A 24,808-nucleotide genomic window follows, 5' to 3' on the forward strand; every position below is an offset into this window, starting at 1 on the left:
TGCTTAAAAAAATTAAATTGTGTACAAACATAATGGCCTCTGTAAATTGCAAAGACTTATGAAAACCTTTGCCATTTTGAATGAATTGACTTTTTTTGTAACTGATTTTACACGTACTGTAGTGCTGACGGTTATTCTAACACAAACCAGTGGCAATCGCCAAAGAGACCCAGGTACATGCTGGGTACATGCTGGGTCTAGTTTAAGGCATTTCTGCATTGACTAATGACCCATCGGATTAACACAGCAGGGGTCCCTGGCAGTCCCATTCAGTTTGGGAATGGGACTGCCAGGAACCCCTGCTGTGTTAATCCGATGGGTCATTAGTCAATGCAGAAATGCCTTAAACTAGCCAGGTTACACCAGCATGTAACTGGGCTAGTTTAAGGCAAGTTTTAGAATACTCGTTGTCTCGTCTGTATATGTGATCCTGTCAGTGGCGCCTGCAATGCATTTCTCTCACCACAGTGACCTCTCGGTTTCTATGTGTGTTCTTCTTGTGTCCTTGTTGTTTTTGGATATAATCTGCATATTCGGTTACATGCAGATTTATTTGTTCCTAGCAACAACATTTGTCACTTTAATGTAATGTCTTTAAAGTAGACATCATAAATAATGTGTAACACCTACTATCCCCCCAACCCGACATGAGGGTTAGGTTGTACATGGAAAAAGTGATGGGTTAGCAACAGTCTCTGTGTTTGACAGGGTTTATACAGTACCTGTTCAAAGGTGTGTAGTAGTTCAGCGGTTACCTGTTCATCTCGGCGTAAGATGGAGAGTTTGCGCCAGCTTGTGTAAGGGGGTTGGTGAACAGAAGAGGGTGCCAGGAACTTTGTAACGTATCTGTATTTAGAACCAGCAGCATAGTCCAGGCAACAGGACTGGGTTTCAGCATACAAAATACAGCATCCACAATCTTTTGCATTTCGAGTTAGTCCATCCTTGATCCCTACTTAAATCTTGGGAATGGAACTAAGCATAGATCCACCTCAGGTCCCTACTTAACACTGGTAATGAACTGCTCCCGACAGCAATGTAGATTCTTCTCTGCACCTCTTACAGGCCCCTTAATATTGGAATACTGTCCCTACACTTGAAACAAATAAAAGGTGTTCTGCTGTTTTTACAGGCTAGAAGAGCCTGCAGACTTTCCTGATGGTATTTGGAGTCTGGGTCTACCTTGGTGTTATTGGGATTGAGATCTGGGGATTAGGTCCTCCCTGGGGATTAGGTCTGACTATAAAATGGAAGAACCCAACCTTTTATACCCAGGGCGTGGCCAATACTCTACCCAATTGTCTGGGCAGATTTACTGTTGCCACTTGTCACACCACTCTAGCAACTTCTATAGAAGCACAAGGCCAAACATGTGCCTTGGAAGTGCAACATTTGAATAACGTAATTGAAACTAACTCACATGTCAGAGCTTTGTGAGGACTTAACCCTGGCACTACCTACAGCTACCAGGACGGATATGCAGAGCAATGGGAATTTCTAGCAGGGTGCTACAAATGTACAGGCGGTCCTCGCTTTTCGGACAGAATGCGTCCTGCTAACCACCCTTGGTTAACGGACCGTCGGATTGCAGGTCCCTTGTTAATCGGCGGCGGTGACCGTCGGAAAAGCGGGTCCGGCGTCGGATAAGGCATCTGCCGGAAATGGGACGTCGTTAAGCTAGGGCAACCTGTATTAGTGAACACATATGCATAGCCTGTCTCTGACCTGTATGCTTGGAATTAAAGAGCCCAAGTGAATCTTCTGCTCTTTCTAACAATGAGGAATTCAAAGTTTTGCTAAAAGAACAAAAAACTCACCACTTCCATTGAGGGGTTAAATCACGGAAATTCATTGAATGATATATTTTTGGTAGAGTTTTTCATTCTTGTTACTTTGGGCCATATATTTACTAAGCAGTGCTACTTCATATGACACCTTCCAGCATGGCTTAGTAAATATGGCTAGTGTTTGTCCTTGGCACACGCAAAATAGGTATTTGCCTAGGATATGAAATGCTGGCAGTGGGTGAGCATATCTTCCAAGATTTCATTTGAGCGTGTCCTTGATGTTTTGAGTTGAGGGGAGGTTTGCCCCTGCCCCTTTACCTCGCTGATTTATTAGTGGGCTCTTTAGAAAACCGCTGCTTAGAGAGCGCTGTGAGCACACCTTAAGGAGGTGGAGCGTCTCCCAGCCCCCTGTTCCTCATCTCCGAGTGGGGAACTAATGTGTATGAGACCTCAGAAGCATGGAGATCATAATCTGCACAATAGAGAAAAGCAGCTGAGGAAGGGGAGAACTTCCAATCTAACTCAGGAGTTCCTCCAGCTGTCTCTACATAGAAGAGAGGGGGAAGAAGAAGCTTCCCTCCCTATCCCCCATCCATCCCTATCCCCCTCACCACCCCAAAACATACTGACCACCCCACCAGACCATAACATTCCCCTGCATACGATCTATTCCATATCAATTTTCTGTTTGGATTCTTCCTGAACAATTAATTAATGATTCACATTCTGCAAATTGTACCAGTTTGTCTCTATGTTCATTCCTGTTTCCATAACCATACTTACCAATTGATGATTTGTCATTTTACTGGGCACCACTCTTTACATTGAAATCTCCCATAATTATCTTGAGGTGACAATTGTCTTTTATGTTAAGTTGGTTGTTTGCATAGTAGAAGTCTTCCCAGGGCTGCAGACAGATTTCCCGGGGCTCAGGACTAGACTCAGACAAGCCCCCCTCCCCATTTCACACCTCACGAGCCCCCTCTATTTCCTTCCCTTTTCATTATTCCTCTCCCCTCTATCTCACCTCTCATTCTCCTCCCTCCAATTACCCCACTCTCACTCAATTGCTGCCCCCTCATCACGTGCATTTCTCTACGTTGTGCCTCACTCTTACTCCCTCTTTTCCTCACTAACCCCCTCTCTTCTCACTCTCCCCTCCCTCTGTCAATTACCCCGCTCAATCCGCCTCCTCGCACTCATTCCCTCCCCCCTCACACAATCCTCCCACAAAATATATACCCCCAACCCCAATACTTACAAAAAAATTATCCGCCCCCACTCCCCCAAATATATAAAATGTCACCAAATACATACAAAACACCCCACCGCAATACATATACCCCCAATACATAAAAAAACAAATACATATAAACCCCCCCAAATACATATATAAAAAACAAATACAGTACAAATATAAAAAACCAAATACATATAAAATAAAACCCCAATATATATAAAACAAAATTAACAAAAGAAAATACAGCTCAACCCTGTTATAACGCGATCTGTTACAACGCGAATCCACTTATAACGCGAGGCAAGCGTGGCTCCCAATTTTCGTATTTATGAATACTTTACAACACGATTATTGGTATCTTAAATACTTTATTGTACAATGCATACAATTGTACATTATTTCTAACGCGAACCGCTTACAGCGCAATGTGATACTTTGGACCCCAAGCACAGCGTTATAAGGGGGTTGAGCTGTACATATATAATACAGACTTACCTTGGGAATGGTCTCAGGCCTCTCGCCGGGCAGTTGCCGCTGAGCCCCAGCTCTCCCCAGCTGCAGGCCTCTCCCTCACTCTGTCCCACGCCGAGCTTCCGACACTACCGCGCGATGGGCCTTTCTGACGTCAGCACGCTGGAAGTAAGCTAAGCGCAGATTCCGGCTTGTGGTAGCATGAAAGGGAGGACCGCTGACGTCAGACGCGTGGGACAGTCAGTGTGGAGGGAGAGCTGATGCCCGGCACCAACGAGAGGTCGGGCCCAACTGTTTTGCCTGGCTACCAGGCCCGGGTCACTTGTCCCCCCCGCCCTGTTCTTCGGCCCTGAGCCATCCACATAATTGTTTGTGTGTCTTGATGTTGTTGCAACTGAATTCTGATTCTGGCTGCTTTTTCAGTGGAGCTTTCATACTCCATTCTGTTCTTTCTCCATTTCATATTTATGTTGAAGCCAACCTCATGGCTGTTACCATTTTCTTTAACTCTGTAATATAATAGGTGTCCGCTTTTTAGCTCAACAAGGCCTTCACATTTTCTTTTTACTTCAATAAAGTCAACGATATCCCATTTAATCTTCCCGTAAATCTTTCTCACTGCCTCTTAATGGTGGGAAGGTGTCAACAGGTGTTCAAAAAGTGTAATAGTTACACTTGTGCTGGTAGGTCCAACCATACTATGGACGTTTGAACAATATGCCGTCTAAAGTAGGGAAGCTACTTGCCAATGTGAAGTTGAGGTCGGTATATTAAGTATGACTTCATCCCCCAATTAAGTATTAAATAAGAAAGTAACGTATGAAAACTAATATTTCAAGCCATAAAGATCCTATTGAGGCTTCCCCTCCCCCCCCTAAATTAGTTTGCAATGGGCTTTTTGTGATAGATGACTGTTCTGATTACAAGTGGCTGAACACTCTCATGAGAGGCACTATGTAGCCGAATATCCATGGTGGTGGCATTTAGTTATGCAAAACGACATGCAACGTTCCATTTTATAGTGAAGAATAATTACCAGACAGAACTAATCGGCATAATTCCCTAAACTTTTCATTTGTTTTCAAATTACCAAGTGTCTTTAAATCAAAACCTTTTTAAGACAACACAAACCAGCGTTTATTTTATCAATTATATTAATATTCGTTTTTCTGCTATAGTTAATAAAATTCTTTATTTTTCTTTAATAACTATTTTCCATGTGTTAGATCAACGAATAAAAGGGTTGTAGTGACAGAAGGACACCGTGATCAACAGACGCGTCTTATCAAACTTCGCTAGTAGTGATCCCACGTAGCGTCCCTTTACCATTACAACAAAAAGCAATCTCAATTGATCAGTTTATTTTGGGGCCAAATTGGAATTGTTATCCTCCTTAAGCAATAAACATTTAATAAGAAATTACTCATTCAATGTTCGTGTGCAGGAAGAGTTTTAAATAAATGTTGTACGATGCATGAGTGTCTTGGGGAATTTTGTGCACAAATCTTAGCAGACTCGTACAAGGCATTAAAGATTACCTGTCTGCTTCAAAGAAACTGGGCAGCCGATACTGTTGGCAGAATGCCAAGTACTATTAACGCATCTGCTACTAGATGGGGCTACAATGATTAGACTGGCCCAAGGGTTGGCAATAGAATAAATGAGAAGCACTTGGGTATTCCACAAGTTACTGCTTTTGCAAAGAGCCACAGTTTCCGGAAGCACGATATTCAGCTGCAAACTAACGTATGAATAGCAGCTAAACACACAAGCCACGCTTCATTTTGAACGTTTAGAATTCAGGGGGAGAATTAGAAGATGATGGAGCAGGCATATATCTGTGAAACTCATGTAGCCAGGTCCCCCTCTGCCCGTCGCCCCTCCCTCACCTGGCTGGCGATCGCGGGTACCGCCAAGCCAATGGCACACCCGTCGGCACTTGCAGGAGTGAGGGGCAGATGGGAACTGGTGCAAGGTTGCCGGGGACGCGTGCGGACGGTTGCCAAGGCCGCGATCGCGTTGTCAGGGCTCCCGGCGCTCCCGAAGCAGGGCGGCGAGGGCGCCGCCATCTTCTATGTGTTCGCGCATGCGCAGTGAGTCCCTGCATGCGGCGGCCAGCCAGGGACATTGCGCATGCGCAATCAGGGGAGGGCTCACAGTAGGGACTACATCTCCCATGAGCCCCAGGACCGCCCCACGTGACCCCAGGGAGCCAATAGGGCTACAGCATCTCCCTGCAGGGGAGAATGGATACATTTCGCGGGCTTGGAGCACGCTAGTCAGTCGGCGCCAGGAGCAGCTAGGGGAAGGAGGTAGGGTGCAGGAGTCAGTGACTCCCTGCACTAGGCCAGCAGCCCCCTAGGCTCCAAATAGCCCTGAGTCACCAGTAGTTGAGTGTTGTAGGGACAGGCCCCAGGTTAGGGACCCTGCCCCTTACTACACAGTCAGTTAGGGACACAGCGGACGCTGCGCGTCCATCCAGAGGTTTGGGCTCAGACCTCCGCTATCGCTGCAGTAGCCATCCGGGTGGGATCGCCCCGGACGGTAGTTCCTGGATTTGTCAGCCTTCGGATCCTTTGTGAAGCTCCTTGGCAGGCCCGGGCACTGGAGTGCTCGGCAGGTAACCATCAACAAGTGCACCAACGATCCTACATATATTATTATTACGGGACTAGTGGCTGCGCAGTCACACATATCCTCTCCCTTTAAGGGTGCGAGACATATTGTGTGGGGTTATTGGACATGGGGTGGGATCACCCGGTGTAGGTGGGAGCGTCCTGCGAGACACAGTAGTCAGTGTCTCCTCTAGAGAGGGACACCTGTTGATTTATGAATAAGTACATGCTATGCAGTAAAGCCAGTTCTGTTTTACAACTGTTTGCTTAATGTTATTGTTTCCTGTGAGGGCCTCCTCCCACTCCGTTGGGATCCCTCCCAGGTGGAGGCGTTGCACCACGAGATCGTATTATATGTATGTACCCCAGGCTCCCCAAGCGGAGGTTTAGGCTCCTGAGAGCCACACAGGTTACACAGCAGGTAGTAGCGTCTGTATTCACAGGGAATACCCGTTACACTCATTTATAATGTTAATTCTTTGTCATCATGGCTGTCTGTAATAAAGTATGGTTTTCTATTCAAAGCTGTGGTTTGTGCTTTAATATGGTATGCATCCTCCTGGATTCTCTATTTGGGTTGTATGTTTTCCCACTATGCTAGTTTGTTAAAAAAAAATAATTGGGAGAAACGGATTGTAGTTCAAAGTTCTAGAAGCTGCATTGGGGAAAAAGTAGATTTGTTGTGATATGTTTTAGGAAACAAACATTAAGGTTCTAAATAGAGTAAATTATAGTGTACATAGCTTTGCAAATATCATAGGTTTCTTCTTTTGTACGATGGCTTCAGTTAGAATATGAATATGTTTCCTTCTAAGGCACTGGTTCCCAATGTTTTTTTTTTTTTTTTTTTTACACACTGAGCATCCACTAATTAGTATATTTTCTTGCCTACTTATCAGACTATTGCTAACAAAACTGTTTGACTGACCCAAGGCATTATAGTGTCCTGAGCTTGTGGGGGGAACAAGGCCCCAAACTGCACCTCAGTATGTGCAGAATACATGAGTGCCGAAACTGTCAATTACGACGGGAGCTTCCAAAGTCACGCCCCGTAATGCCTTACTGCTGTGGATGCAGAGCATTGTGAGGAGCGATTTTGGAAACGCCTGCTGTAATTGACAACTAGACCACCAACTTGAAGGTGCAATTTGGGGCCTTGTGTACAGTCAACACACAGGCTCAGAACCCCACTATACTGCCTGGATCTGTCATTTAAAAAATACAAAATGTTGGCGCACCCCTTGGAGACACCTCAGGAAACTTTTGGTGTTCAGGAACCGCCTGTTGGGAATCACTGTTCCAAGGTGTAGATCATCTTTTCAAGTGTACTCCCTACTTTAAGATATAAATATGCTTTCTTGCAACTGGGCTGCAACAAGACACTTTAAGAAACCTGTGAGGTTTTCAAAGCTCCGTACACTATCATTTAATTTATGATGAACCCTAATGTTGGTGCTCTAAAAAGTATTGCAATTTAAAACCAACCTGAAATTTGTATCAACTCTGTGCTAAAGGGTCTTGTAACCTCCATGGCTACAGATCCTAGAGTACTAACGACCATGTGACCACTCTCTTGAGCACTCACGCAATCATATAGGCCTCCAAGGTGCTGCCCTTTATGATGTACATTGTATGTTTTATAGGGCACTGAATGGGGTTAAGTGCTCAGCTAATGAGAACCAGTATTAACATTTATGTACTGATTTTATTTGTGTAAAAAAATAAATATATCAGTCTATGCTCTCTTTGAAACAGAATGTGATGAAAGCAGCTCCACTTCCTGTTCCTATTCAGATTTGATTCGTTTTCTAGTGAAACATGACAAATTCCAGAATTAAAATTACTTTACTCTTCCTTAACTGCTCTAGGAAGATGTATTCATTTCTGAAGCTTAAATATATATATTTTTTTTTCCAAGTGTTCAGGTTTAAATAACAAAATGTGCAAGCAAAAAAGTGTAAAAAGGGTGCTCCTATTTAGGTGCTATAACAATAATGTGCCAATGAATCCCATATAAGGGGAACCTAGGGTATAATAAAAAAAATCAAATGATTGTGAACGCAAACACAAAAATAAGTCCCACAATCATAAGTGCAAAATGCTATTGCAGAAAAATAAAAACAGTAATGTGTGTAATGTGTAATAACGTGACTAATCCGAGCAGTTGCAACACTATAGCGAGACGGAGAGGCGAGTGCGACATAACGCTCCATGACCTGAAGTCCCGTGATCCAGAGAAGAAGCTGCAGACAGCGATGTAGCTCCCACAGAGAACGCCGGGACCGGTGTACCGGCTCGAACGGCAGTGCCGACAGTGAGACTCCATCTCTTCCGTCCACTTGTATTTTTACATGTGCACATGATCGATGTGCAAAGTGCGAGTGCACATTTTTATGCTTTTAAGAGCTTATAAAATGTTCTAGACCATCTACACCATCTTCTGTAATTTTCATTATCCCGAGAACCATTAGATCTAACTACCTCATGGTGTCCGTGATCTACCACAACCCCATACGGACCCTATGCTTCTTTCAGATAGAGTGTGTGTCTCTCGGATATGCCTTTATGATAATTAGGAAATGTGAGTACAGTACATCTTCCTCTCTCTAACACACAAAATAGCCTCATAAGAGCATATTACACCATATTTTGCAATTTTTCTTGGACTTGTACCTGCCCTCCCCTCATCCTGAAGATTTCATTAAATAACCAAAGCTTGTAAATTGCTCTGTTTGGTGGTGGGGAATATGTTGCTGCATAATTAAAAGCAGACTGCTCAAAGAAACCGATATTGTACACACGACTGGTGTTGCGAGAATTGGGGACTCTACTGGAACTTCAGTTATTCTGATCTCTGATGGTACTCTCAAGTATTCTGCACAATACTGCTACTCCAAGCATAAACACTACTGTGCAGAGTTGGAGTTTCACTTAAGTAGTTGTAACTGTGAGATAAGAACGTCTGCCACATTCTAAGTAACTTCGCAAATATTATGCTTATGTAACACAGTATCTGAAAGCAACAGAACATAAAGTAAGCTTGCTAGAGTTTTGGCCTGTCTATTGGTATCTCCCTTGCTGCTGAATGTTCACCTACATGTTCTTCCTATATTGGAATATTAAATCAATGCGTCTTTGTTTATTTAACACTCCATTTGGTTCATCTTCCCATTTCTAGTGTGAGGTTATTTATATTGTAATGATATCAGTGCAGTTTATGATGATTTGTGATTTGTATGTGGGTTTATGGGCCCTGTCCAGTCTGCAGTTACCAGTGACTCATTCTGCTTCACAAAATTCCAAATTCCGGTATTGCCATCTCTGTCATAAGCCCTAACTATGCATAGAATCAAAGTGTAAAGTACATACCAAGAACAGGTCAGTAGAGGCTATTTCTTCCTTCTTAAACTGGGTGTTGCCTTGTTTAGAGATCACCAGTCATACTATGGTGTGTGTGTCTGCCCTAACTGTATAGGTGACCACCTACATTCCTTATTGTGGAGGGTACTGAACAGCGATAATCCAAACTCCAGTAGCATATATACACACACACACACACAATATATATATTAATGCCATTATAAGTATTGATAGCTATAAAACGTAGAAACGCTAATCTTACACAACCAATTCATATGACAAATTCTATGACCATTCATATATAAACTATGAAAAAAACTATGTTTCATTAGTGAATGATATTCCGCTTTGGGAGTCTGAAAGTCTTAAATGTCAGCTTATTCCCTGCACAGTTTCAGCCATTGTTCTCTGACATTCTTAAACATGCAAGACATGACATTTGAGGTTAGTACGGGCACTTATGGAAATTTGTGCTTTTTCATAAATTGTTGCTAAATACCATGCTTGTGGTATATCTGCAGCCACTTGCTTTTAAGCCTCATATTCCATCGTTTCTTAATTTGCCAACTGGAAACTCTTTCCATTGACAAAGTTTAAGTGTTGGCTTTATGTAACTATCAAACTTTGATTGTTTCATAAAGACAACCTTCAACTTTGGAGCCAAAAAATATTTCTTCATGAATATTCAACCAGCATTCGCGTCTAATGAACAGTACAGACCAAGTGTTCGGAGAAAATTCTTAAAAAGTGATGAACATTTTTTAATGTGAAATGAAAAAAGGAAACAGACTTGCATATGTTCCGTGATAAAGTCGTCTGGTGTGTGTGTGTATAGAGTACACACAAGCTTAATTCTTACTGGGTAGAGACATACTTTTTCCATATTTAGCTGTTAAACATACAGTGCTAAACTACAATGCATTGTAGAGTAATCGTAAGCGTTAATAATCCCTACCCAGTTTAAAATGTCGGCTTTCGACTTCCTGATGTCACACTGATAGGGCATCAGGCCTATCCCCATTATCTTACAGTCTGCATAGTATAGGACAGGGCTGGCCAACAACAGATCCGGTTTTCAGAATATCGCTCCTTCAGCAGATGTGGCTCAGTCATTCTGAATGACCACTGATTGAGCCACCTGTGCTGAAGCAGGGATATCCTGAAAACCTGACCTGTTGGTGGCCTTTGAGAACTATAGTTGGCCAGCCCTGGTTGAAGACAAAACTGTTGTCATGGGAAACCAGGCATTTACACCTTTTTACCAGGATCATTCATTGAGCAAAACAGGTAAAGTGAAATAAATTGTAAATTTATTTGCATAAATAGGCATACACACAATGGAACACAAAATGCAGGCGTAGAGACACACTTACTTGGGAACTGGGGTAAAAAAACCTCAACTTTCCTAGCTGCTGTGCACTCTAAAACAGAGTTTTTCCTAGACTGGGACTTGGCTCCAAACATCCTGGAACTAAAATTGGCTTGAAATCCCAACCGCGACCACTACGTTAGTTTCTGAGAACATGGTCGCAAAAAGCTGGACTTGGAATATTTTCCGGGCAGACTTTTCTGAAGCCGGTGCTCTGCTATTCACACGAGCACTTTCAAAAAGCCTGCCCGCACTTCTGGGACTCAGAATCTCCCGACTGATTGGCTGAGAGGTTTCTTATAGTATTTTGGAGTTCATTCCCAAAATACTACAGCCAATCACAGCGTGGGAACTTTCTTACTAGACAATCGGAGTGATGCCGGTCTGGAAAGCCGGGTAAGCGGGGAATCTGAATCTGCCAAGGGACATGCGCAAGTTTGCCACCTTAGTCCCTTGCTATTTAGATGCCACCTGCTGGGTCAGGCTCCTCAAAGTCTGGCGAGACAAATGGCAGCCCGTACGACTGCCATTCATCCCAGGACATGGGTACTTGAGCCCTTCCCTGCTACCCAAATGGTCTTCACACCTCAGGAATCCTCTGTGGCTTTCAACTCTGATGTTCAGCAGACTCACTGGTACCAACTTGGTAGCCTGTATGAACATTGGTTCTGAAAGTCCCAGCTCATTTTCCATGCACCCCCCCTTCAAACTCATTCCCTAGCAATCACTGCTTGCTGGCATCCCTGGAAAGGCAAAAACACATACAATTCTTTATTACCACAAAGTGCAGGTTATATAGTTACTGGGCTCAAGAGCTGACACTCTTGAACCCCAAGAGTATACTCCTTGAGAAAGCGCCACTGACGGCGTGAAACGTGTGGGAGGAGGCGCTATTTTTTTGTTAGTGGATGTCTATTTTTTAATGTAGTTTAATAAAGTTTTTTTACTTCAATTCATTCCGGGCTGGTGAGTTTCGTTCATGCAGGACCTGCTGCCATTCTGATCTTTTATTTTCTTCAATAATTAGAAATAGTTTGTGAATTCGTTACTTACAAGTGAATTGGATTCATCTTGAAGATCAGGCCTATTGGTAGCCCTTGAGTACCGGCGGTCCTCGGTTATCCGCCAGAATCCATCCTGCAGACCGCCATTGGATACCGAACTGTCGGATTACCGATCTAATGTTAATCCGTGGTAGTGAGTGCCAGATAATACGCTCCGATGTTGGATAATGCGTTCAGCGGCATGCATTATCTGGCGTTTGATAGACCGTTCCACAGATAACGGACTGTCGTATAGCACGGGCCACCTGTACTGAGCTTGGAATCGCTCTTGTAGACGTTCATTTTGTATGATCCAGGATTATTCTTAACATGCTGTTAACTCCAGAATTATAGAGCACCCAGTCACCGCTCACCTGCAAACCAACGTGAAAAGCGCATTAGAATGTGCTCATTAAAGAAAACAAAATTTTGATCCACAAAACATTTATTAGAAAATAAAATGTTTGCGTTCGCTTAAATGTTACTAAATTCGATGAATAGATCCTCTATTCTTTAATATTTGAGGCTGACTATAACGTATTAGCCTTCTAGGCATGCCCTCATCTAAATATGAATCTGCTTTATTCTTTCTTAGCAAATGAAATATGGCAATGTCCATTGACCAAACTATCAGTTTATTACATGCATTTACAAGACACTATCATTGTAAGAATTGCCCACCAATAACTGAATGCTGGTGATCCAATCCTATCACTGCTATTCAGTTATATCCACTTGCTCTTGATGGATTAACATTACTTTGAATTATTATTATGCCAGGAATAAGAGAGGTGACGTTGGTTATAATTACTTGTTTGTATGAGTAACGTTGCCAAATATGAGATGCAATCTGTGAAAATGTTCTTTGGGAAGAATCCAAACTAGGATGCTCTGTGGCTAATGAGTTAAATGTTTGTTAGTTATTTGATTTTTTTATGGAGCATAGTGAAATTCTTGGTTTCATACAGTAAGTTGAGGCAGGACCGGGAACTGCCATGAATGAGGTAAAAGGTGGGCACAACAGGGTGGAAATCTTCTTGGTGTTCCAGGTGTTTCCTTGTAGTTCTCGAGACTTGTGGAGATGCTACTGGTGGAGAGAGCTATGCCTGCTCTCTCCAGTGGCAAATGTTGGAAAAAATAAAGTATTCTTCAGAATACAAATTGTGAACAAATGCACAGACATGCTACCAAGTAGGATTTGTTCTACTTTGTTTCCATGACAGTTTGCACAAGTATCTAATCTACTATGTGTGCTGGTTATCAGGACTATAGGCTCTAAGTCAGTGGTTTCCAACCTTTTATTTGTTAAGAAACCCAATGTGAAATTCTGAGAAACCCCGACCCTCTCTAATAGCGTGTCTGATATCAGATGCATTATAAATTCTTCTGTATTTGGTACAATTTAAAAATGATCTGAATATTACAGGGAAAACTTTAGGGATCCCAAAGGTTCTCAGGCACCCTGGTTGAAAAACACTGCTCTAGGTAGAGTTAATTACAATGCTTTTAGTAATGTCATCAAAAATGCTGGTTTCTGACGGCTAACCTATGGTTAGCATCAGAACCTTCTCAAACATCAGCAACTTGAAGTTTTGCCAAAGCAACTTCAACTAGAAAATGATATTTATGTTGCCTCATATTACTGACGATGAGCATATAATCAATTACAGTAGTTGTGCGTGTCACTATTATGAGAGTAATTAACTTTGGGCACCAGTCCTTAGAAAATACATTATGGAACTAGAGAGAGTGCAGAGCAGAGCCACACAATTAATAAAGGGATGTAAAATCTAACTTATGAGGAGAGGCTAGCTTAATTAGATTTATTTACATTAGAAAAGAGGTGTCTAAGAGGGGATATGATGACTATATACAAATACAGCGAAACCCCGTTATAGCGCGGTCCTCGGGGTCAACCCGAGACCACCGCGTTAGTAACGGGGTCGCGAAAAACAAAATGGCCGCCGCAAAATAATAATTTTAAAAAAATGGCCGCCGCGCCCGATCGGGAGGGAGGGAGTAAGGAGGGAAGGAAGGAAGGAAGAGGTGGCCGGAAGCCATACACGTCCCCCAGCAGCGGCCCTCCGTGTTCAGCCGCAACCTGCTCCTTACCTCCCACCACCGGCATCCATCCCCCTCCACCGGCGTCCACTTCCTCCACCCCCCCCCCGAGGCCCCCACACCTAACGGCCCTCCGCGGCATAATCAGTTTTGGGCCTAGCCCACGCGGCCCTCCGAGTCCCAGCCTGCTCCTCACTCACCCTCCTTCCGACACCCACCCCCCCTCCCGACACCCCCCCTCCTCCCGACACCCCCCCTCCCTCCTGATGCCAGCTCCGCTCCGATCTCCAAAGGTAGGGAGGGGAAGTGGGAGGTGTGAGTGTGGTGTAGTGTGCTGTGAGAGAGTGCTGTGAGTGTGCTGTGAGTGCTGTGTGCTGTGAGTGCTGAGTGCTGTGTGCTGTGAGAGTGCAGGTAGTGTGTGCAGTGTGAGTGCTGTGAGTGTGCTTTGAGTGCTGTGTGCTTGGAGTGTGTGCTGGTAGTGTGTGCAGTGTGTAGTGTGTAGTGTGTGCAGTGAGAGTGTGTGCTGGGAGTGTGTGCAGTGTGCAGTGAGTGCTGGGAGTGTGTGCAGTGTGTTGGGAGTGTGTGCAGTGAGTGCTGGGAGTGTGTGCAGTGTGCAGTGAGAGTGTGTGCAGTGAGAGTGTGTGCAGGTAGTGTGTGCAATGTGGCAGTGTGAGAAAAAAAATGTAAAAAATGTTTTTTTTTAAATTAATTTATTTTTTATTTTTTAAAACGGGAGCCACGTGAAAACCGCGTTATAACCGAATTCGCGTTATAACAGGTCGCGCTATAATGGGGTTTAGCTGTATATTCGGGGACAGTACAGGAGCTTTCAAAAGAACTATTCTTCCCAAGGGCAGTACAAAGGACTCTGGGTCATCCCTTAAGGTTGGAGGAAAGGAGATTTCACCAGCAACAAAGGAAAGGGTTCTTTACAGTAAGGGCAGTTAAAATGTGGAATTCATTACCCATAGAGACTGTGATGGCAAATACAATAGATTTGTTCAAAAAACGGTTGGGCATCTTTTTACAAAGGAAAGGTATACAGGGATATACCAAATAAGTATACATGGGAAGGATGTTGATCCAGGGAGTAATCCGGTTCTTGCCAATTCTTGGAGTCGGGATGGAATTTATTTTTCCCCTTATGAGATATAATTGGATGATACTGTATGTCACTGGGTTTTTGTTTGCCTTCCTCTGGATCAATAAGCAAGTATAGATATAGGATAAAGTATCTGTTGTCTAAATATAGCATAGGTTGAATTTGGACGCATGTCTTTTTTTTTCTTCAACCTCATCTACTATGTAACTATTTAACTATGTAACTGGACTTGAGTAACCTGCAGCACATTGTATTGTGGGACCGTCGGGTTACTGAGAAAGCTGGAGCATTACATTAGAAGATATTGAAATAACTTGCAATGTGACAAAGCTGGAAGATCAATGCAGCCTCATGCAAATATCAGGGAGCATTTTTAGTAGACCATTAATGCTTTTATTGTCGTCGTGAATTCAATTAAACATATTTAGACACAAGGCGAAACTCTTACTCTCCACATTCTTTCCCTCCTCTTTATTTATTCATACCTAATGATTTGCTTCCATTGCTGTTTTTCTTTCCTCAACCCTGAACCTGAAAATAACTTCGGACACTCCCTACACGTATTTCTTTTGTCTACCTTGCCCAGAGCCTTTTTGATCAGGTCTCAAAGAGTATTTATCAACTTCTCTTGGCCTGAGTACTTCAGCCAGGAACTGGAAAAGTTGGCTGGCAGTTTGTAAATCGGGAATCACATTTGGGAGTCTGGGAACTGTAACCATTTTACTTATTTAGCAGTAGGTTATGATTGCTTAAACTCAGCAATTTTTCTTTTCTTTTGCAGCTCAATAAGCAGCAGTTGCAGACCATCAAAGAGAGATTTCAGTTGTTTCTTAATGGGGAAACCCAAATAGTGGCAGATGAAGCGTTTTGCAATGCTGTTAGAAGCTACTATGAGGTAAGTGTCAAAACGTGTGCTGTTTTGATTATAAGTGAGAAGGGAAGGAGGTGCACTCATAAACTCCGAAAACTGCCACCGGTGCACTGGAGACCACAAATGTGATGTGTATCTGCAAATAAAAAAAAAATACAGGCACTCCAGTGGGCTTTAGAAAAATAGATTAATGGATTTTATTCAAAGGATCTATGTTTTGGGCCTCACAAGGACACTAAGTTTAAACCCGTGATGTACAGTATAATGTCACGCTGTCATGTGCCCCAACGCGTGTTTCACTCGGCTCCGTTGGGGAGTAAAATGCACATTGGGGCCCATGGCAGTGTGATGTCATAGATCACAGGGGGTTGGAGCGAACAGAGAGTATGCTATGCATCCATAGCAGTGTTTGAATACAGTGTTGAAGATCTAGAAGTACTATTTACTTAACCGAAGCATACTCACTGTCTTCCCAACACTACTCTAGCATTTTCAGATTTATATAGGTAATGAATCTCAATAGTCTAGTCGCTGAGATCAAAACTAAATGGTATTACCCTTTATGTTATAATAGTTATACATACCTTTTTTCCATTATAAATTATTATATTTTGAAAGGAGGAAATAGGCAAACCATGTGACAGGATGTGCTGTAGACATGGACATGCCTTAACAAGTATTTACAGCCCTACTCTCTAGAGTGTTGGAAGAGAGCTTGCCCATGTTTTATGAATGGTTACTTAAGTAAGAATCCCTGAAGAACAGAGCATTACTGGCCATTAATGCCCTGTTCTGAGGGGTTTATTATTATTATTATTATTATTATTATTATAGGCTAAATGTAGTCTTATTTTTATTTATATTTTACATTTTTCATAAAAACGATAGACACTTTTGTAGTCATATTGATTTTTATCAGCATGATTGTCTACATTATTTTGCTTTTACGGCAAGTTTATTAAAAGGAAATTGTGCATTCACACAGCCCCACCTCTATATACACAAACACCCTCTGCAGTCCCCCTTACACACTCTGCAGCCCCCCTCCTCTACACCCACAAAACACACTGCAGCCCTCGTCCACCCTCTACACTCACAAAACACACACACACACACACACACACACACACACACACACACACACACACACACACACACACACACACACACACACACACACTGCAGCCCACCTCTACACCCACAAAACACACTGCAGACACACACACACACAGCAACAAAACAGACTACTGCCCCCTCTACATCCACAAAACACACACCAGCAGCCCCCTGCTACATCCACTGCAGCTCCCCTGAAACACCCCCCCCCCCCCCCCACACACACACACTCTGCACGCCTCCTCCACCCACAACACACACACTGAAGACACACATTGCAGCCCCCCTCTGCACCCACAAAACACACACACAAACCAATAGTTCCAAGTAACGGTGCTCAGTATCCACAGGAGACATGTATTCCAATAAGTCTTGAATCATGAGTATGAGTGTGTATAGGACAAGTTCTGAGTTAAGCCCAGTGAGACTGATAGACCCTGTGTATCTGCATCTTATATGAGGTGTTAATAGCAATAACTGTCCATATAGTGGAGGTACAAAGCGTAATACAATGAGAGGACTCCACTGGACAAACCTCTAGAGTAACACCAATGATGGTCAATTCCTCCACAGTCAATTCAGGCGTTTGCCTGAAACGCGTTAGAGTTGTTATCATGTTCCCTACATGCCATACCATTAAAATATAACCTTTTAACTTTCCTATGGTGTTAGCCCCTGCATTTTTCAGCAGTGCTCCGTCCCCATCTCTGGATGTTTACCTTTATTATACAAAGTAGATGGTAATATTGAATTTAAAGAGAGCAAGATTTTTCTTTCTATAGAAAGGGCAGTGTCAGATTCCTTCAAAATTGTGGGATATTGAATAACTCTTCAAAAAGAGCCAACACATACTGTATGAAGAACTGTATGTTAATCACTAGATGGCTTCAGCAGTGAAGTTTTATTGCAAACATTTGAGTGTCATTGGGACCCAAATTTGAATCTTGCATACTTTGGTGTCAGTCCTTGAATTGGATGAAGTTTGGTGGGCCAATGCATCACCATTTGTGATACAGTAATATCCTAGTAAATATGTTGAACAATTGAAAATGGTATTTCTTTATATCGTCGTTGTAGAGATAAAACTCATTAAGTGCACTTTTTACCTTTTTTCATGAAAATAGCCTTAAAGAAAACAAATTCTAAGGACTCATTAAAGACACTTAATCTTCAGAATTTGTCCTATCAACAAAAGGAGCATGTAATAGCCTTTTCCTCAGTACTCAAAGAATGTGGCTAATGACTTTTACCTCTACAACAACAATATGTTCTTTTAAACATATGTAGAGGCTATGTAATCCAAAAACTCTGTTACATCTGTTTACTGCAAAATGTCTAATCAATAGTACTTGATTAAAATAAATCAATATTGCCTGATACAGTGTGACTCCTTAAAACATTTTTATCTTATTATTTTTTTTTTTACTTACTTAACTTCTTACCAGGAATTTCTTAAATCACTTTTTCAGGCACATAATTAATTTACTATATTTACTCACTGCAAGGTAATCTATGTATTCATTCACACCTTTTTGAGTCAGTCCTTCTCTTGGACATGTAATGTATGTGCACTCTTGGATATGTAAGAGACAATACTCTCTCCCGTGCCCATAAACATAATTCTGCTTCTCTTTTAATTCTAGGAGTAGTACCCTAATTTTCCCTGAAATATTAAGAAGGTATCCAATGTTACATTTCCATTGGAATTTTTAGCAGGTACTTTGCATGTTTCATAACACAAGCTTCCCATTTCAAAATCCTATGGTTGGTGTGGGGACTTTGGCTCCGCACCATCACTTCCAGGTAAAGTAGGCTATGGAATAGCAAACATTGCTTATGCAGCTGTTCTTATTGTGGGATCACTAGAAATGCATTTTTATTTTCTAAACCTGCATTACAAAATAAATAACTTGGACACACTTCCAAGTTGAATTGCTAATATCTGTATCGAACAAATTACTGTAGAATGCAATTGGCAGTGGGAGTTACGAAAATTGAAGTATTTATGGTCTGAAATGTAGAACACAATAATGAAAACTCACACTGATTTCTCGGAATCAGATTTTACGTGATACTTTTCTGTTTAAATTTAGCTAAGGGCATAATGTTTTTGTTGTTTTGTAATGTCTTTTTCAGGACATGGCAAGAGCAAATTAAGTATATTTTGTTTTTGGAAAGAGCTTTTCAAAAGTATTATTCGCTACATGCTAATAAAAATGTTATTTACTCGCTCTGGCAGAACAGTGCTGTTTAGGATATCATTTTTGTATAGAAGTGGTTAAACCATACATTCCAGGACATGTGTTGAGAGAGAGAACACCTGAATTGGGGTGAATTACTCATGATCTGGAACCACTCCAAAGAAGAAAATAGTGGATAATTGAGTGAGTGAGAGATGGAGCAGGTGCTCATTTAAGGAAAGAAGGGGACTGGCAGTGCATAGGAGCAAGAAAACACAAGGAAGAACTTGTATTCAGAATACAACTGGGAGTTAAGCTAGGGGCTGATTTACAGAATTACTTAGGCGGTGTTGGGGGTTTGTAGGGTTAGTTCAGGTTATCTGGTTACTAGATACAAAGAGGCCTGTGGTAATAAATTAGGTTTGGGAGCTTGCACTTCATTCAGAAGTAAGGCTTGTCTAGTGCCTGAGAGCAGTAGTAGTTGTGGATGAGGAGACTGAATTGCAGCTCCAGTGGTGCAGCAGCAGAATTAGGCAACAGAGCAAGTCTATCATTTGACTAAGAGCTGCAGCAGGAGTTTTTTTTCTGCAGGAGCGCCGCGGTCTAAAGTGTGAATAAGGGCATCCTTGTTAATTAATAGGGGGCCATGGTGAACAGGTGTTGTAGAAGGGGCAGTCTTTAGAGGCGCTCAGGGAAAAGATAAGGGAAGAAAGTTAGGGACTGATTTATCGAGTTTATCATGCGGAGGAAAGAAAGTCACGGTGGACAAGGTGGCTCTGGCCTTTCTTTGTTTAAACACCATTGAAGTTCCCAGCAGTGAGAAAAAAAGGCTAACTACAAATGTGTTTCAACCCCCTTCCTCTAAGCTGTACATATTAAGATCCTTTAGTCTTTTCTGAGTCTTATGCTGTAGACAAAGGCTACCATTGTCCCCACCACTGAAAGGGGAAGACAGTGGGGCCCCCCTATTTTTTGGGGATCATTTATTGGCCCGCCTGAGAAAAAGGTTGGCCACTTTTTCTATACAATCGAACACCCTACTGGCTTTCCCCATTGATTTGTCACATTGCTAGCCTACCTTTAAGTCAGCTGAAATGGTGACTCACAGGTCCCTTTCCCCTGTAGTAGTTGACATTATAGTGCCTTTAACCCTGTATTCTGACTTTTGGAATTTTCTGATCCAAATGCAATTTTCTTTTACTTTTTGACAATAAATTGTAGTTGCCACACTTTTGACCATTCCTTTTATCTGCCTTTTTCATCAATTTTTTTTCTCCCATCCCACACCTCTTCCTAACTCTCCTCCTGCCTTCCTGGACTCTTTTTCCGCTGTCACAGAGGAGGATATGTCGTTGCTGATCTCCGCTTCTCCCTCTACCACCTGTTCTCTTGACCCCATTCCCTCCCATCTCCTCAAAACTCTTTCTCCTACTATAATCCCTACGCTCATACATATTGTTAACTCCTCCCTCTACTCTGCTACCTTTCCCTCCTCCTTCAAACATGCAACAGTTTTAACATTAATCAAAAACAGGAAGCTTGACCCTACCTGTCTTTCTAACTATCGTCCTGTCTCCTTCCTGCCTTTTGCCTCTAAACTCCTTGAATGTCTTGTATTCTCTCGCTTGCTCCATTTTCTCAACACCTATTCTCTCCTAGACACTCTACAATCTGGCTTCCGCACTACTCACTCAACTGAAACAGCCCTCACTAAAATAACTAATGAACTCCATGCTGCCAAAGACAGAGGTCATTACACTCTGCTCATATTACTCGACCTCTCTGCAGCATTTTATACTGTGGACAACCTTATTTTCCTTCACATTCTCCATACTCTTGGTATTTGTAACTAAGCTCTATCCTGGATCTCCTCTTACCTGTCCCACCGTACTTTCAGTGTCTCTTTTGCCAACACCTCCTCCTCCTCTATTGATCTCTTTATGGGGGTAACCCAGGACTCTGTCCTGGGACCTCTTCTTCTTTCTCTTTGCACTCTCTCTAGGTGACCTAATCACATCTCTTGAGTTCAAGTATCACCTCCATGCTGATGACACACAAATTTACTTTTCAAACCCTGAACTTACACCTGCTGAACAGACCAAAGTTTCTGCATGTCTCTCTGCTATATCATTCTGGATGGCCAATTCTCTGTCGATTTAAACTCAACATGTCAAAAATAGAGCTCTTCATATTTCCTCCCAAACCTGGCCCTACTACCTCCTTGCACATTACTGTTGGAAGTACTATCATTCACCCAGATGCACAAACACACTGCCTAGGGGTCACACTCTACTCCTCTCTCGCATTCTCTCACATTCAAAAGGTAGCTAAAACCTGCCGTTTTTTCCTCCGCAATAATACAAAGATACGCCCTAGTTATCATATCCCCTCTTTGACACCACCTTTTTTTTTTTTTAATTCTTTATTATCCACATTTTTATAACAATAAACATACCACAGTATAAAACACTACAAAAAAGTACGTTGAAAAAAAACAAAAAAAATTATTAGATTATAGTTATCACACACTGACAGTTTAAATGATAAATACAGACATTCACGAAACAAAAAAATTGATTGAAATAAAATCTAAAAACAAGTCAACCCCGTGTTAAATAATCCCAATTGTCCCTTTTATTCCCATTTTAGCAGATGATTCCTCTCTCACATCTTTTCATAATATTCTATTACCATTGAACTCTGACCATGGCCATGAGAAGCTCAAATTTTGACTGTATTGGCGGGGGTGGGGTATTTTTATTATGTATAGCGGGGTGGGTTATATGTATTTAAGGGTGTGTGTGTTTTTTTTGGTATTTATTTTGTGGGGGGGGGGGGGGTTGAGTGAGTGGGGTAATTGATGTGTGTATATTTATATTTTTGAATTATAGTGTTTTTTTGTGTGACCCTGACAATAAATGCATTGCTGTACAATACATAGAATTTGTGCTGACACAAGTTCCTGCCCTGTAGACCTTACAATCAATTTTCTGGTTCCTGTGGCATAGGGAGATAAAGTATCTTGCCAAAGGTCACAGGGAACTGACATCAGGATTTTAACCAGGCTCCCCTGCTTCAAACTCAGTGTAATTGTTTCTCTCGTACTATCTCACAATCTTCTCCCCCCTTTCTCTCTTGAACTTCACATTTTCTCTCTCCACATCTCTCTCTGTCTTTTCCTCTCTCTCACGCACTGTCTATCTCTCTGGCCCCTCTACTTTCTCCCACTCCCCCTTCTCTTTCCAACTTGTCTCCCTCTGCCCCTTTTTTTAGTCTCTCCCCATCTCTTTTAGTATGTATATGTCTTTATTGATATAGCGCCATTAATGTAAATAGCGCTTCACAGTGCTAATACACGTGACAATCATATAAATAACAACTAATATAAATAAGACATAAAGGGGAGAAGTGCTTCAGACATAAAAGTAACATTTAGGAAAAGGAGCCCCTGTTTCGAAGAGCTTACAGTGTAATTGGTTAGTCTCTCCCCGCTCTCTTTCTAGTACGTTTCTGCTTCACGCTAGGCCACGGGGTAACAGAGTTAGGAAGATTACAAAGGTAATTGTGGTTGAGTAAAGGATTTATATAAAGGGCTTGGGTAACGGAGCCTGATTTTTAATTTGATCAGAGTTGTAAGTTTGTGTTGATATTAAATGTTGCTGCACGCTGTAGCATACATGCTCCCTTTCAGAAAAGGAAAAAAAAAAATTTTGTTTGTTTTTTTTCCAAACAGAACCTTCTTAAAATTCAAAGGGATTGTTGGTCTGTATGAATGGTCAACCTTTATGTAATAAAGTAATGTTTAAAATTCAGACAATGTTTATGGTTATTATAATGTTATGGACATTAAGTTGAGCTGATCATTGTAGTGAAAGACAAATCAGAAAACATCTATTGTATTTTGACACAGTAGATAGAACAAAATACAAATTCTGTGAGCAGGAAATGTTAGCATGTTTATTGAAAAAGTTGAAGGTCAATATTAGATTAAAAATAAACTCATTCAATTCAATAAAGAAACTGACCACTGTATGCTGCTTGAATTCTGCATTAACTTTTTTAACATTTTATAAATATATATGTTATGCACAATTACAGATGAAATCAGCAATATTTATCTTTAGATTATACCTAGTTTACCAAACAATTTTAGCGCTTATGTGAATTTGCTGTAACATACAGGACTTCTGTCTTTTCTCTGCCATCACCAAAAAATGGAAAAACCATCTGATTTTACAGTCTTCTCAACCATTCCTTTTTCTACTCAGAATATTTCTTTCCAAGCAATCTATTTTGTAATTTCCACTTTTCAGCATGTATTTATTCTTGAGACCATTTGCAAAATAGAGGTTACATAAAGATATTGACAGCAGGTGAGAAGCACCTGACCCACCTAGTCTGCCCAGGTTCCTACTGTTAAAATTCATTTGATCCTTTACTTTCAGATATATGATATTCTTGTGTTCTCCCACGCAGTTTGGAATTCCATTACTGTATTGGCTTCCACTACTGTACCTTTTTTTTTGGAGACCGTTTGGTGAACCTGCCCCTTTTTTCAGGAAGGAGTACTTCTCGGAACCTCCCACCCTCTAGATTCAGAGCAGGACCTCTTGTGCAGACATTTCTCGTTCTACACTTCAACTTCTTTGCACCTTCTGCCTTCGTGCGCAAAATGTAGAAGAGGATACATATTCTTATTACGGTTTTGATCAAATCTTCTGATTTTAATAACAAATAAATACACACATTACTCTTTTTGCCCTCAACTGTTTACCATGTCACTGACCTGTCTGTCTTGTTTCCGTTTAATAAACTGTATGAAGTATGGAAGTTTCAAAATAGCAGCAGTTGGATTACAGGATATTTAAATTTAGCGGGTCAACAACATGTAAAGGACCAAACAAATGTACTGTATCGTCTCAATTAAATTTGCTTTCTTAGAAAGATTCACCCTTGAGTCCAAAAAGTATATAAATATTTATCCTGTGATAAATGAGCGTTTCCCTTTTCTTTGGCTCTACAGAATTTACCCTTCTCGTATACTTGTCTCTTTGTTTCCAATGTGTCTAGTCAAATACTTACTGAAAAATACTTGTATTGTTCGTTAGGCACCTAAAGTACACTTAACTTCTTAAACATGTCACTTTGATCCAAAGAGGGACTTTCTAATTAATCTGATTAACACAAACAGTACAATTCTACTTCATGTACTTGAATCCTCAATGCTAGGATTTGTCATAAAAATGTGGTGCCAAATTGAGTACTACTGGACCTAGCTCTGAAACAGGAGAGGCCAACTCCAGTCCTCGAGGGCCACCAACAGGTCAGGCTTTCAGGATATCCCTGATTCAGCACTGATCCACCTGTGCAGGAGTAGGGATATCCTGAAACCCTGACCTGCTGGTGGACCTTGAAGACTGGAGTTGGCCACCCCTGCTCTAAACAGTGACCTCTGCTGAGTGAGACATATTAAACACTTCAGGTGGGCCAGGGAGGTTTAGGTGAAATGTATTGAGCCATCATGTGGCATGCAAACCAATGCACATAACAGTATCACAAGCCTGTGTGCTCATAATGTTATGCTTCAAGTTTC

At 41.7% G+C, this 24,808-nt stretch overlaps 1 protein-coding gene across 15 annotated transcripts in view; it reads left to right on the plus strand.

The window, feature by feature from the left end:
* The window catches only part of CADPS2 (calcium dependent secretion activator 2), a 516,545-nt gene that overhangs the window by 73,147 nt on the left and 418,590 nt on the right, over positions 1–24,808 (plus strand). For all 15 annotated transcript variants that reach the window (XM_075599918.1, XM_075599919.1, XM_075599906.1 and 12 more), the window contains exon 2: positions 15,830–15,943. In XM_075599918.1, coding sequence (XP_075456033.1) covers positions 15,830–15,943 — 114 coding nt within the window. The remainder of the gene's footprint in view (positions 1–15,829; positions 15,944–24,808) is intronic.

The sequence above is a fragment of the Ascaphus truei genome, chromosome 5 (assembly GCF_040206685.1).
Source record: "Ascaphus truei isolate aAscTru1 chromosome 5, aAscTru1.hap1, whole genome shotgun sequence".
Lineage (NCBI taxonomy): Eukaryota > Metazoa > Chordata > Amphibia > Anura > Ascaphidae > Ascaphus > Ascaphus truei.